The sequence below is a fragment of the Carlito syrichta genome, unplaced genomic scaffold (assembly GCF_000164805.1).
Source record: "Carlito syrichta isolate Samal-C Ts95f unplaced genomic scaffold, Tarsius_syrichta-2.0.1 Scaffold306677, whole genome shotgun sequence".
In the NCBI taxonomy this organism is placed as follows: Eukaryota; Metazoa; Chordata; class Mammalia; order Primates; family Tarsiidae; genus Carlito; species Carlito syrichta.
The window spans coordinates 22,549-35,807 of NW_007250773.1; the positions used below are offsets into that span (position 1 = coordinate 22,549).

Here is a 13,259-nt window from a genome sequence, read left to right on the forward strand (position 1 = left end):
CACAATAACTCTTTCAGGAGCAGCTGGGTCTAATGGTCAAATCTCTGCTCCTCATGATAAAGTTACAAACATAGGTCAGCCCATCACAAACACTCCACATAGATCATATGGCCAGCAAGGGAGATCAACTCTTTCTCCTTCCGATTTTACAACACCCATGAGTACTCCCAACTATTCTGAACTTTTTCCTGTTGCCACTATGGGAAAAGATACCACAAAAGAGACTGATTATAACATTCCAGCTGAGAAAACATTTATTCCATCTGACCAAGTTATCATTTTGCCTATTACCATTACCTCTGAAAAAGACATAACAAGCACTTTTAAAGGGACTATATTTAAGCATAAAGATTTTATAGAGAGAGAGATAACTGCTGAGCATGAAAAAAACTATTTTACAGAAGATATTTCAGAAAGGGTGGATGACATTTATTCTGCAAGGCGAAATCACTCCAACACATATAAGCCATATAATTATGTCTGATGACAGTTGTTCTGAATGTCTCAGATAACTATGTCTTTGAATCAGAGGATAAAGCAAATAATTCCTCTTTGAAAATGAGTACACTCAGATACACCCCCCAGGGACATGGGTCTCGTAACCACAGACAGTTTATCTAAAGCAACACCCTCAGAGTTCAACGCTAAAGAAACTTACCAAGCTTTAACTTCTAAACAAGAAAATAAGAATTTTGATACTGATGCCATTTTTTTAAAAAGATTCCAATGCCAATGTCAAAACTAAAGCTCATAAACCCACAACTCACTTCTTAATTCACACAAGTGAGAATTTTCCTTCTAGTTTTTCTGGCAAAACATCTATGAGAAAAGGCACCATAAATGATGATGATGATGATATGATTATTTCTGAAAGTTCTGACTTGGAACAGTCAGGTATTTCAGACATAAACCCCATAATTGACAGCAGGATATTCACAACTGGCAATACTAATTGTGCTTTCAAAAATAGTTATAATTTTCTCAAGAAAAACATATCATCTATGATTTATAAGACATTACACACAGAGGAAAAGATACTACCACATCCAATATATCTGATTTTGCTGAAGATGAAGCAGATATAACTGTGGAGTCTCATTCTAGATTTAGTAATTTCCTTTTTCGCTCAGCTTTCCAGTGATGACAATTCTAATACGATGGAAACACAGAGGGTATAATCAACACAACTCTTACTTCCCTTTCTCCTTTGAGAAAGATGTCTGTCATTATGCCAAATGTTCCTGTTACCTTCACTAATGATGAAAATAACACTGGCTATCCCAGCCTTCCACCAGAGAGTGTCACATCTGTAAGACTTACACCTATGAGAGTACCTGAAACTCTCATCTTAACTGATTTTGCTTCTCCTAAATAAAACACAGCCCCCAGACTTGTAAAAAGTTAAAACCTATATCCCAACAGCATTATTTTTCAGCAGCATAAGAGTCTGTGCTGACAGATTCAGCTTACTTTAATGAAGGTATTTTCTCAAGAAGGCAAAATACTAAAAGTTAAATGGTCCCAAAGGCTCTTTTAACCTTGTTCTATACTGTTCTCCAAGCTGATCCACTTACCCTATGGACAACATTGCAGATGTCAAATATAATACATCTTCTTCTATTGTCACCAGGGACAGAATTTTTTATATTGGTGCCTCTGGTGATAAAAGGTTTCTAATTTTTTTCTAAGGAATATGGTGATTCAAATTTCTGTTACACAAGAGTAATAGCACTTCTTCAGGAAAAAGTAGAGCTATTGAATTTGAAGTAAACAATCTTACAGAAGTAAATATAATAATAGAAGATGATCCAGATGGAAACAAATGCTATACAAGGTGTTGACCTAAATACTTATTTTAAGAATAAAAATTTCATTGCCGGTGGCAAATTAGTCAACAAGAATTATGACTGTGTCCCAACAGCTGGTTATTCAAGCTTTCCTATACCCAGTGATTTCCTTCCAGCTAGATCTCTTTCTCACAAAACCAACTTCATGGCTGGGGACTCAAATTATTGCCCTTATTCTTCAAGTTATTACCATTATTCCTACTAATGACGTCGGCATTTTCAAAGTCTGTTTCTGAAAAGTCTTTTCCTAGTAAAGTATCCCTGAAAATTGTTAATGTGCCAAATGGCCTTTCCGGGGTCTTATTAAAAATTTTCCTTCTTTTCTTAGCAGTTTCCACCTTTTCATTTAAAAATAAAGAATATATTCTAAAACACATTAATGGATATAAATATAATATTTTACTGAAAAAAGACTAAATATTTTAACTAGCATAATAGACAATCCAACAACAGAAGATACTATGATTCAAATGAAATAAAACATACCTATAAAATCTGATTATTTCTCCTTAAATTAGTGAACACCTTCAATGGCAATGGCCTATTGGTGAAAAAAGGGTATATATTCTCTGAACAAATGACTCCAGTTTCATCCTCAAGACTGCTAAAATTCCTGCAGTCCCAAAGGATTTTCACCATATACTTTCTGCTCTTTAAAAAATAACATATACACGCAATCTGAAGTGCTCATTTAAAGATCAATGGCTTAGAAAACACAGATAACAATACTAACACTCCCCTTTGAGGAGAAGTAATTATGCTGCAATCGGTGTGATTCCATCTCACAGCTATACTAGTAGAAGCAGAGTAGGTGTGATCACAAAAGTAGTCCCTGAAATTAAAGACTACTTGACAAATTTCTATCAATGAATGAAGGTGATATAATTATTTTGCCTGACATATCTAACTGGAGCTTAAAAGTGAATATTTTGTACCTTATTCCAACTCTATTCAGCCTAACAAATAACAGGTCTTACAAGATAACTTCAGCAGATATACAACTAACTTCTTTCCATCCTCTTCCTTTTTGTATGCAAATAAATTTCCCCAAAAAGACACCAAGTCTGTTTATAGCATGCTTTGCTCCGAATTCAGCTCCACATACACTTGATGACAGTGCATTGGGAATTTCAGAGCTATTTTGATTGCTTTAGATTTAAAATAATCTAGTTTAAAAGACTGGATTTTAAAATGTGGTACATATTCACGATGGAATATTATGCAGCCATAAAGGACAAAATTATGAACTTCACAACAACTTGAATGGACTGAGAGTCTATCATACTGAGTTATCTATCACAGAAACAAAGAACTGAGTATCACATGTTCTCACTCATAAGCGGACCTTGAACAATTACCATAATGCTATAAAAAAAGGGATTGGCAGTAGTGGGGAACTGCCTGGGGAAGTTTTAACCTCATCAACAAGGGTACCTGCATAATGAACATTTGTATACCTAACCCTGAATTGTACCCCACATCTTTAAAATTAAAAATTTAATAAAAAGAAACTTCAATTGAGGTAGGTTAAATGTAGAAACCACTTGAATTTTCAAATGTACATTTTTTACTTCTTCCCTTCACTGCCCTGAAATCTAGCAACTGTTGCTAGTACTGAAGGGAACACCACCGTCTACATTAAGCACCTCAATAAGCAAGAAACTTCACATCCCTGGAAAAGCCTCTGCCAGACCTAGATAAGTCATGGGCTCTGTTGAAAATCCCTAAAACTCCAAGAATGTATCTGCTCCCTTAGTCCTCAAATAACAACTGCTTTCTTTTACACATTTGAATCAAATTTATGTGTAATGTTAATTATTAGTTAAGTTTGTGAACCAAAATCCCCAGTGTAAGTGAAGACCTGTAACAAACTGTAAAGTACGCAGCCCCAAATTATTCAAGGCAATTGTAACTTGAAAGGGTGGTAGGACTGACGCAATCTAAATAGTCGCTTATGTCAGCAACTGCCTGGGGTCTAAACTTTGATTAGAAAAGATACTAAATAATGGTCATAGGACATGTAATTGCTTTTATTCAGTAGTTAAAATAGATAAGACAATGCCTGTTTTACTATAAATACTGAAATGAGTTTGTGCTGCTTTGTGCAGGCCCCAGTAAATATCCTACCTCCTTGAAGTCTGATTTCAAAATAAAACTTTTTTCCCAGTTTTCTGCTTCTCTTATCTCATTGGCCATGAGTAGGCAGTTGAATCGTGCATCAGACCTTAATAACAGGAAAAAAATAGGGGTCAAAAATTCCTCTTACTAAGGAAGTCAAGTCAGAAAATGACTTTATTCTGTGATTTTCTTTACTGCCCAGGGAACTGAGGGTATTTCTATTAAGAAACAACCTGTGCCTACTACTAATCTAGGATTTCCTTCCCTGTCCCTGCTGCTGACAGCACTCCCTCTATCTATAAACACACTAGAAACTTTAACAGGAACATTCTCTTGAAGCAAAACATTTCTGGAGAAGCTCCCCATGTCTTTAAGATGAAAAATGTCTATATTGAAATCTATGCTCATATTCTACAGATAATGATGATGTATCTACACCAAGTCAATCACCTAACAGAGAAAGCTGAAAAGTGTGGTTGAGTTCATATTTAATAAAGAATAAGCATTTGTCCTTGACATGGACCCCACTACTCTGCCTGATGCTGCTGTCTTTTCTCAGATTTAATTATGTACGAGTCTGAAAATTCAATTTCTTCTAACAACACCAGAAGAGGGCTGATCCTAAAGAATTAGCAGTAGACTATAATCTCCTTTTATCTAATTAGATAAACCTTAAGATTGATAACACGATGATGATGTTTGATCTAATTAACATCATTATAAAAAATTGAGCATGTAATTCTTAAAATTTATGCAGTTAGTCCACACCTTGATTATTGTTTCTAGGTGAATTTTGACACACGACACCAACTCCTTGCCAGAAATGTCTTTTGAAGTTAAAATACCACTCTGCAGAAAAAATTCCAAAAATAATTTATCCTACAAAACTTGACACTCTCGCTGTTACTCAAGTTAATTCAAGAAAAGGTAAGAATTGCAATGAAATAAAAAATAGCAAAAACCCTAAAAAACCAGTAACTGTTTGCTATTAATATTATCTCCACTCAGAAAGTGAGACTTCCCTTTCTGAAGGAGAGAACTGAAGTTCCTGCTATCCAATTACCTTCTGCAGTTACAGTCACTGCCAAAAAACATTATTAATTTCTCTTAGACATTTAAATATTATGAATCTCAAGAGAAGATGGCTTCACCTATAAAAGACACTCACCTGGAAGATAGGAGACTTTGAACTGATGCTGACAATATTGTGGCTTTCAGAGTTTCCCCTACAAATACCAAACTCAGAGCGTACCTGGCAGACTCTGATGTCTGTTTCAAGTGACACTATCTCCATATCAGAAGGCATGATTCTTATAAATAGCAATATGGTAAATCCTAAGGTCCCTGCAAACTGAAATGTTTGGCTGTGAGTTTGATTTTATAATGAGTGGACTCCATTGTCTTTTCATCTAATATCAATACTCTTAAAATTAGATGACCAATCACAGCAGAGGAACCATCTCCAAGGAGAGCCCTGCGTTTGATGCAACAATCACCATGATGACCTATGCTTTTAATACTATGACAACGCCTCTCCCCTGCCTTGGGATACCATTGAGCCCAGGAGAAAGACCTGTGAGAGTGTAAAGTGCCACTCCACCCCATGGCTGAAGATGGTTTACCTAAAATTTATTCTCCTCCTCCAACAGAAAGCAATAAGACGCCAACTGAAGCAACCATTTTCTTTGGGGCTGACAGCACTATTCCAAGGTCAGAAACAACAATTACTTCAGAAGGAGATCACATTACTTCAGTAAATGAGTATACGCTAGAAGGTGATTTTTCAGGCAACAAACTTACACCTACAAAGGAAAAACTCAAGTCAGAAAATGATTTTGGAAAAGAAATTACCACTCTGACTGGCACTACAAACTCCATGGCAAATGACTCTATTACTGAAAATTTTATTCCAGTGAAAATCAGAAATAATTCATCACCAGTTGCTACTGTTTCTTTGATAGATTTTTCCACTGACATAGCAAAAGAAGATATCCTCTTGGCTACCATTGACACAAGGGATAAAGAGATCGCAATAACTTCTGAAGTATCTGGCCCACGAAAGGACTGCACTGCCAGTGGTGCTGATACTCCTGCCTTTCCAATTGAAGAAGGTGAAGCTGATGTTAACTATAATTCCTCTGTCAAATCCAATGTCCCCACTGATGAGCCTATCCAGATCACTGATTCCTTTATTCCTAAGGCTAAAATCTTTCCTATTAATGAAAACAATTTTGCCACTATTCCAGATATAACTGCCCTTGTAGACAAGGAAATAACTGAAATTGGCCTAATTGCTTCAGAGGATGACCCCAGTGCTGTGACTAAATTAACAGACTCTGACGAGGAAAAGTTCATCACTGTATTTGAACTCACTATCTCTGGGGAGAAAGACAAAGATAACTCAGAGGATATTCCATTAACTGATGAAGAGCCTGCAACTGAAGGGGCCAGTGTTTGGATGGAGAGAGATACCGCCAATGAAGCAGAAACCCATTCTGTTTTGCTTACTGCGGTCGAATCAAGATATGACTTCATTGCCCCTGCATCAGCAGCTGCAAACCTCATGGGAGAATCGTCTACTAAGACAACAGAAGATTTGTCTGAGATGGATAAAGCAGACACTGTAACTAAGATTATCGAACCATTTTCTGAAATTACCTCTATCTTAGATACCCCAAACTACATGGAAGACACATCTACAGCGGAAACGGGTGTCTTTAAGCTCCTGAAAGAAGAACCAGATGAGTTCATGATTTGAAAACAACAAAAGAGATACCACGTAGAATTGTGCTCCAGCCTAGACAGCTAGTCGAAACATCTAAGAAGTTTGTCCGTTAAGCAAAAATCTTAGAAAACAAAAGAATGTAGGCAATTTAAGGCAAGTATTAGACAATGCAGATTAGAAAAGGCTTAGAAAATGCAGATGCTTAGGATTAGAGGTCATGCAGCAGAGTATAATTATAGGAACTTTACAAAAGCAGTATATGTTTCCTGGGTATCACAAATTTTGAGTTATCAAACAAATAATGTAAAATGTTCTATCCTAGACTGCATAAGCATGAGAGAGCAATGAATAAGCTCACTTACATTAAAGATGTATATTTTAGTTAATCTTCAATATTACATTTTAGTGAGAATTAAGAATATGAAGAGAATCAACATCTCAAAAAATTATTGTAGTGTTAAAAGATCTTCTAAGGTACTTATTCTCAACAATTTTTTTCATTAGCATTCTACCAATAATTCTCTTCTATTAAAAAAATTTAACTCATGTAGAAATTTAGACAATTCATAGTTTAGCACACACATGTAAGACATAGAAATATGGTTCTTGTCACATGTTTGAGCAAAATAAAGCAAAATGATATTTTACAAATATGTACTTTTTCAGACAAATATTGTATAAATGTATCAGTGAATTTGATTTCTAGTTGTTAGATTTGTTTTCTGAATGTTTGTCCATTTTTTTCCAGGTCTTAAACAATGAATGTCACACTTTTATGATCTTTGTTAGCAATTCAAGGACATGTATCTTCATTCTTTCCTGACACAGACTTTTTAAAGGGGTCTGTTTTCACTTTGCTGATTTTTGTTTAATAAATCTTTCTGACAAGCAACTGACTTACTGTGTGTATGTATGTTTAATATTCTAGTATAGAATTCTCAAATTAGAAGAGATAGAGTAAAATGAAAATCCATTCTTTCTTTAAAGAATTACATACCTTTAATCACCAAAAGTAGAATTAAAAAGAACAAAAACAAAGCCAAAACACTGAGTAAAGAGTAAACATTTTGTTGTGAGGGATTGTGTATAAATTTGCACCATCAGATAAGCTATAAACTAGACTAATTATGGTGGTGTGCTAAAACCCAGAAACATATTATAGCACAAAAGTTTAGTATATAGTAAAGTGAACTGTAAAACCATGGAATATAATCTTGCTTGAACAATCAATTATTGGGGGAAAAAATTTAAGTTAGAGTAATAAGAAAATTTTTAAATTATGTTTAAAATCATACTTTAAATCCATGCTACATAGATTAAAGACTTCAATGTAAAAAATAAAGCCATATGAAAACTTAGAAAAAAACATACCAGTATGTCTATCCAAACAGAGCTGAGAAATCTATCTAGGTATATAATAATCAGATACTTGTAAATTGTACATGGAGAGGATTAATTTTTGTCAACACCATCAGCCCAAAAACTTGGAAGCCAACTTAGATCTGTCACTCTTCCTTACTTCCTATACCCAATAAAAAGATTGGTTAGTACTTGAGCGTTTCCAATGTGTCAGACACTAAGTAGCTTATTAGCAAAACTTTTATTGTACATCTACTGTATTGCAAGCACCATGGAAGTCTCTTGGGATACCATAGTGAATTAAATGACACTGTCCTTGTTTTCATGGAAATTACCAAGAAAGATAAATTTTAAACAAATAATCACATAGGAAGAAATGCTGACATATACAGATTGAGATGGGTATTACAATGAAAAATAACAAGAGATTATAATTGCAAATTTCACACAAACTTAAGGCCAAGCAACTGTCTCTGAGGAATTGAGATTTAAGCTAAAATAATGAAAAATGTGGAGAGTTAGGGAAACAATATACACCAAATTCCTGAGGACAGAAATAACTCAAGTTTTTCAAGGAAATTAACAGATGTTATCGGCTGGCAAATGATGCTATATGAAGTTGAAAAAATAGGCAGGAGACAAAATGAATGTAAAACATCCTGGTTCTTCTCCATTTGGAAGCTCTGAAAGGTTTTAATCATTTTATCCCCAAAACAATATTAGTACTGAGAGTGCTCACAAGCTGAAAAGCATCATTATTTTATAAACTCTAACAATGCTTCCTTTCAGGGACTCTGTTTAGAAAAACAGCTTGATAGTCCCCTGTGGGTGGAGATGAGACCTTGAAACATAGACTGGACTGGAATGGTAAAACAATTTAAACCTCCAACAGAAGGTTTTGGGAATTTGGAGTTAAGGCTTGGCAAAGATAGGGAGAACAGAGCATACGGGCAACTGGCTAGAGTCCAGGAAGAAGAGTGGCCAGTGAGATTCTAGTAGCCAGTGAACATCAGATTTTTCTGATGAGGTGCCTAACTACCAACTTTAAATTGTGCCACTTCAAAGTAAAGTATCTCCTTGTCCTGAAATTTGATTTCATTGCTATAAGATGCAAAGCCTTGAATATACAATTCTTGAGAAAATAAAGGAGTAGGTGAGCCAAAAAAAAAAAAACCAGTTAAGATGTATAATTAAAGAATGGATATGAGACAGAGTCTAATTCACAAATATTCTAAATAGTGATGACCCTAGAAAGGAGAGGATGTCCACAGAGTGTGGACATTTGGGATAGTCACATCTGACACATAACCGAAGTGAAACCAAGAAAGGTCACTGGCCCAAGATAACCAAGCTAGGAAATGACAAAGCTCAGCTCCCCCAGGTCTGTGTGGCTCCAAAACCCAAGTTCAAAGTACCTTGTGTGAATTGTTTAACAATGAATCACCCCATCTCATCATAACCCTCCCCTTTTCTTCCTTTCCATTGCCACTCCCTTGTTCAAGCCTAATTACAGTCTTGTAACTGGTCATCTCACCTTCAGCCTTTCACACTATCCGTTAATTATGGCCCTCAGCAGTACTCTCCTCTCTAAAGTTTTCTACTCCCCCTTCATTGTGTCTACCCTCCTTGCCACAGTCATTCAGGAACAAGCACATAAAAACCAATCAGAGCAAACAAATAAATAAATAAAAGGATAAGGAGTTGTTTTGGAGGGATTCTGGGAAATAAGTTTCTGAAAGAAACTTCAGTTTGAAAACATTTAGGGCCAGGAGTTCCTGGAACCACCTTGGAATCACAAAGAAGCAGGGGAGAAGGTGGTGCACACAACATCAATAAGGGTACCTGATCTCAAACCAGGCAAAGTGGGGACCGAAGGGAGGCCCAAACTTTACCTGTATGATGTCCACTTGTATAACTAATCATGAATTGTACCCACATCTTTAAAATAAAATATGAAAAAAAGAAGAAAAAATGGAAAAAAAAAAAAAAGAAAACTGAACTAATCTATTCCTGTGAGAACAAATCCAATCTTGTCAGCTAGAGAACCCGCGCACTACCATGAAAACACCAAGCTATTCATGAGAAATCCACCCTCTCCCCCCGCCAGCAGGATGCCCAGAGTTGATGCATAGTCTTCACCCATGCCCAGTGACAAGCTAACAATTAGAACTTGGGTGAAGAAAAAAACTGGAGAAACCAAAGGTGTTCTATGTATGTTTTGAAGTCATTGTGTCTTACTCAAAAGTGGAAGAATGAAAATAAATGTGCTATAAACAGGTTTAAAAAGAGAGAGAGAATGAAGCCAACACTGAGGAAATTAGAGCTAAGAAATAGAAATACAAACAATAAAGAATGTGATCCTAGTTACATCGTGTAACAAGCCTAATTGGTCTTATTTACCTGAGACAACACATTTTTTATTCTAGTTAAACAAGTTGGACTGGGTTTTCTGTTGCTTGAAACCAAAGCATCTTAATAACTACGATTCAAGCTATTTCAAGTCCCTGTGTCCTTTTCATGCTTCCTTCACTGGAATCCCTCACAGACTCCTATGGTACATACTTAATCTTCTTCCATATTCACCTCAAGTGCTATATTCTCTAACCACCCCTAGGTATGATTACCTATCGTGTGCCCCATTTAACATTCTCAATCACACAAGCTATAATATTTTATTGTATTTATTCGATAAAAGATACTCCTAGGTCGCAAGATAATCCTGCCCATAGTTTCCTCCGACATAGATATCTTTGTCCAAATTTCCCTCTGTCCCAGTGTAACCCCTGTACACAATCCCTGCAGTATCTTTTCCCCAAAGTTACCCCTACTCCTCTCTGTGTCATAGGGAATTCCTGACCACAATGTGAGACTGAGCGAGGGAGAGAGGGAAGGAGACAGGGAGAGAGGAAGGGAGGGAGGCAAGCCAGTTTTAAGAGGAAAAGACTCCTGACCACAAAGAAAGAACATTATTAGCGCTACATGAGGATGCATTAAAGAACATCTGTAACTTCAAGGTACCAAGAGGAGTGGGGAATTAGGTCAGTATGTTTATAGTATGTATGCTTCCTCCTATTCTATCTACTGCAGTTTAAGAGTAAACAAAAAATACGTGAATTAAATTTTGAGTCTGTGTTCTTTATTTTCTTTGCAACATTACTAGTGTGCTCTTTCGGATTTTTCACATATACCCCAAGCATAAGTTGAAACTGGCATTCTCTTTCCCTCAAACTTCTCCTCTTCTAGTACTCTACATCTCACTAAGGCATTATCTGCATAGTTGTCCAAGCTGGAAACCAGGAACCCATCCTTCACTCTTCTCTCTCATTCCCCACACCTAACATACAAAATTTTTACCTTAGGATACCAAATATAGAAATCTATTTGCCTCCATTCCCATTGTCACTTAGGATCCACAGCTCTATCAAACAAGGGTGACATTTATTACACAAATTGATCATATCAGTTCCACCTCCAGGCATAAAATTCAATAGTGACTTTCCACCAACTTTAGATAAAATCTAAAATCTTCCTAATATTTGTCAGGGCCCCCACAACCAGGCTCCAGTTTGTCTATGCAACCTCATTTTATTTTACTGTTACTTTTTGTTCTTAAATTCCAACTAAAAAGCCCTCCTCTTGATCTTCATTGGAGCATCAAGCTATGTCTTGTGTAAGGATCATTGGACAAGCTATGTTTTCCCTGTGACACTCTTGAAATCACCCTAAATGTCACTTCCTCTGTAAAACTCACCTAAATGTCACTTCCTCTGTTATACATTCCCTGAACCCTAAATCCACACACATCCCTGTATTCTACCATCATACTTCTCAGAGTTACACTATTCCTTGCTCTATGTAACAGCCATAATTTTTAAAATTGCACGTTGTATTACTTTTCTCAGACTGCTGTAACAAATACAGCAAACTGGGTAGCTTAAAACAACAGAAACGTATTTTCTCAGTTCTAGGGGCTAGAAATGTGAAATCAAGATATAAGCAAGGTCTTTCTCTCTCTGAAGATTCTAGGGGATGATATTTTCTTGCCTTTCTTCCTAGCTTCTGATGGTTACTGGCAGTTCTTGTAAGCTTATTATTTGAAACTATGCCTCCATTGTAACATGATGTTCTGTTTGTGACTCTGTATCCAAATATCTCTCTATTTAAAAGGACACCAGTCATTGGATTAGGCCTACCTTTACTCAGTATGACCTTATCTTAACTTACATCTGAAAAGACTCAATTTCCAAATATGGGCTCACATTTATAGGTTCTGGGAGTTAGGACTTCAGCATATTTTTTTGGAGGGGAGGACATAGAATTAGAGTTTCAGGATAAATTGCATTGTTAAAATATTGGCATGAACTTCCTGGAGTCTTTAAAAGAGAATATACATAAGAAGTATCATGGAACTCTGTTGTTAATGGAGCGCCCATAAACAACTCTGACAAATGCTCTGTGTAACATTTAGGAAATGAAGATATAAACAAGGGAAGCATCAAAAGTTTTAAGTAGAGGATTAATATGCTAATTGTGTTTTAGAAAGATTATTTTAATGAAAAAGTGCAATTTGGATAGTGGGTGGCAGAGGAAGCAAGAAGTGGAAATAAAACAAACTATGGCACTCATGTAAGAAAGAGATAACAAACAAAAGAAGAGCAAGAATCAATAAGAATAATTACTAATATATCCCAGTACTTAGTAGGGTATTCCAATTACACTATTAACTAGAACCATAATTTTAAAAAAAAAACAAACACAGGCTTAATTTCACAAACTCTTTCCTATAAGCATTTTACACAGAAATCTGAAAGCTCAGACCAGCCCTGACAGGTAGGTGTTCCTAGCCAAGTTGGCTGCCCTTATTTTTTTCATATATAATATGTATAATTTAACAGTAGCCTTCAAACAGCACACCAACTAAATAACTAATAGTGGTAATTTCAGACAGTGAATATTTTAATTGAATAATGATGAATCCTTTGTGGGGGGGCTGCCCCTCTTTTATCAAGAGCAAGTATCCTGTGAGTTGGAATCCTCACATTTTCTTAAGTCTTCAGAATTTCAGACTAGAATCATTTGAAGCAAAGTCAGAAAAAGAAAGAAAATTTACCTAAATTTACTTGGTCGAAAGCATTATATTTCATGTAAATTCATCTCAGAAAATCTACCAGTGGATAGAGACATAAAAATGCCTAAGAATCTGTCTGTGG

At 35.9% G+C, this 13,259-nt stretch overlaps 1 protein-coding gene across 1 annotated transcript; it reads left to right on the forward strand.

Annotated features, from left to right (window-relative positions):
* The first annotated feature begins 5,568 nt into the window (after positions 1 to 5,568).
* CABS1 (calcium binding protein, spermatid associated 1) lies at positions 5,569 to 6,723 on the forward strand. The gene has a single exon (XM_008063205.1). It carries the CDS (start codon positions 5,569 to 5,571, stop codon positions 6,721 to 6,723), a length of 1,155 nt encoding a protein of 384 aa, XP_008061396.1.
* The last annotated feature ends 6,536 nt before the right edge of the window (positions 6,724 to 13,259 follow it).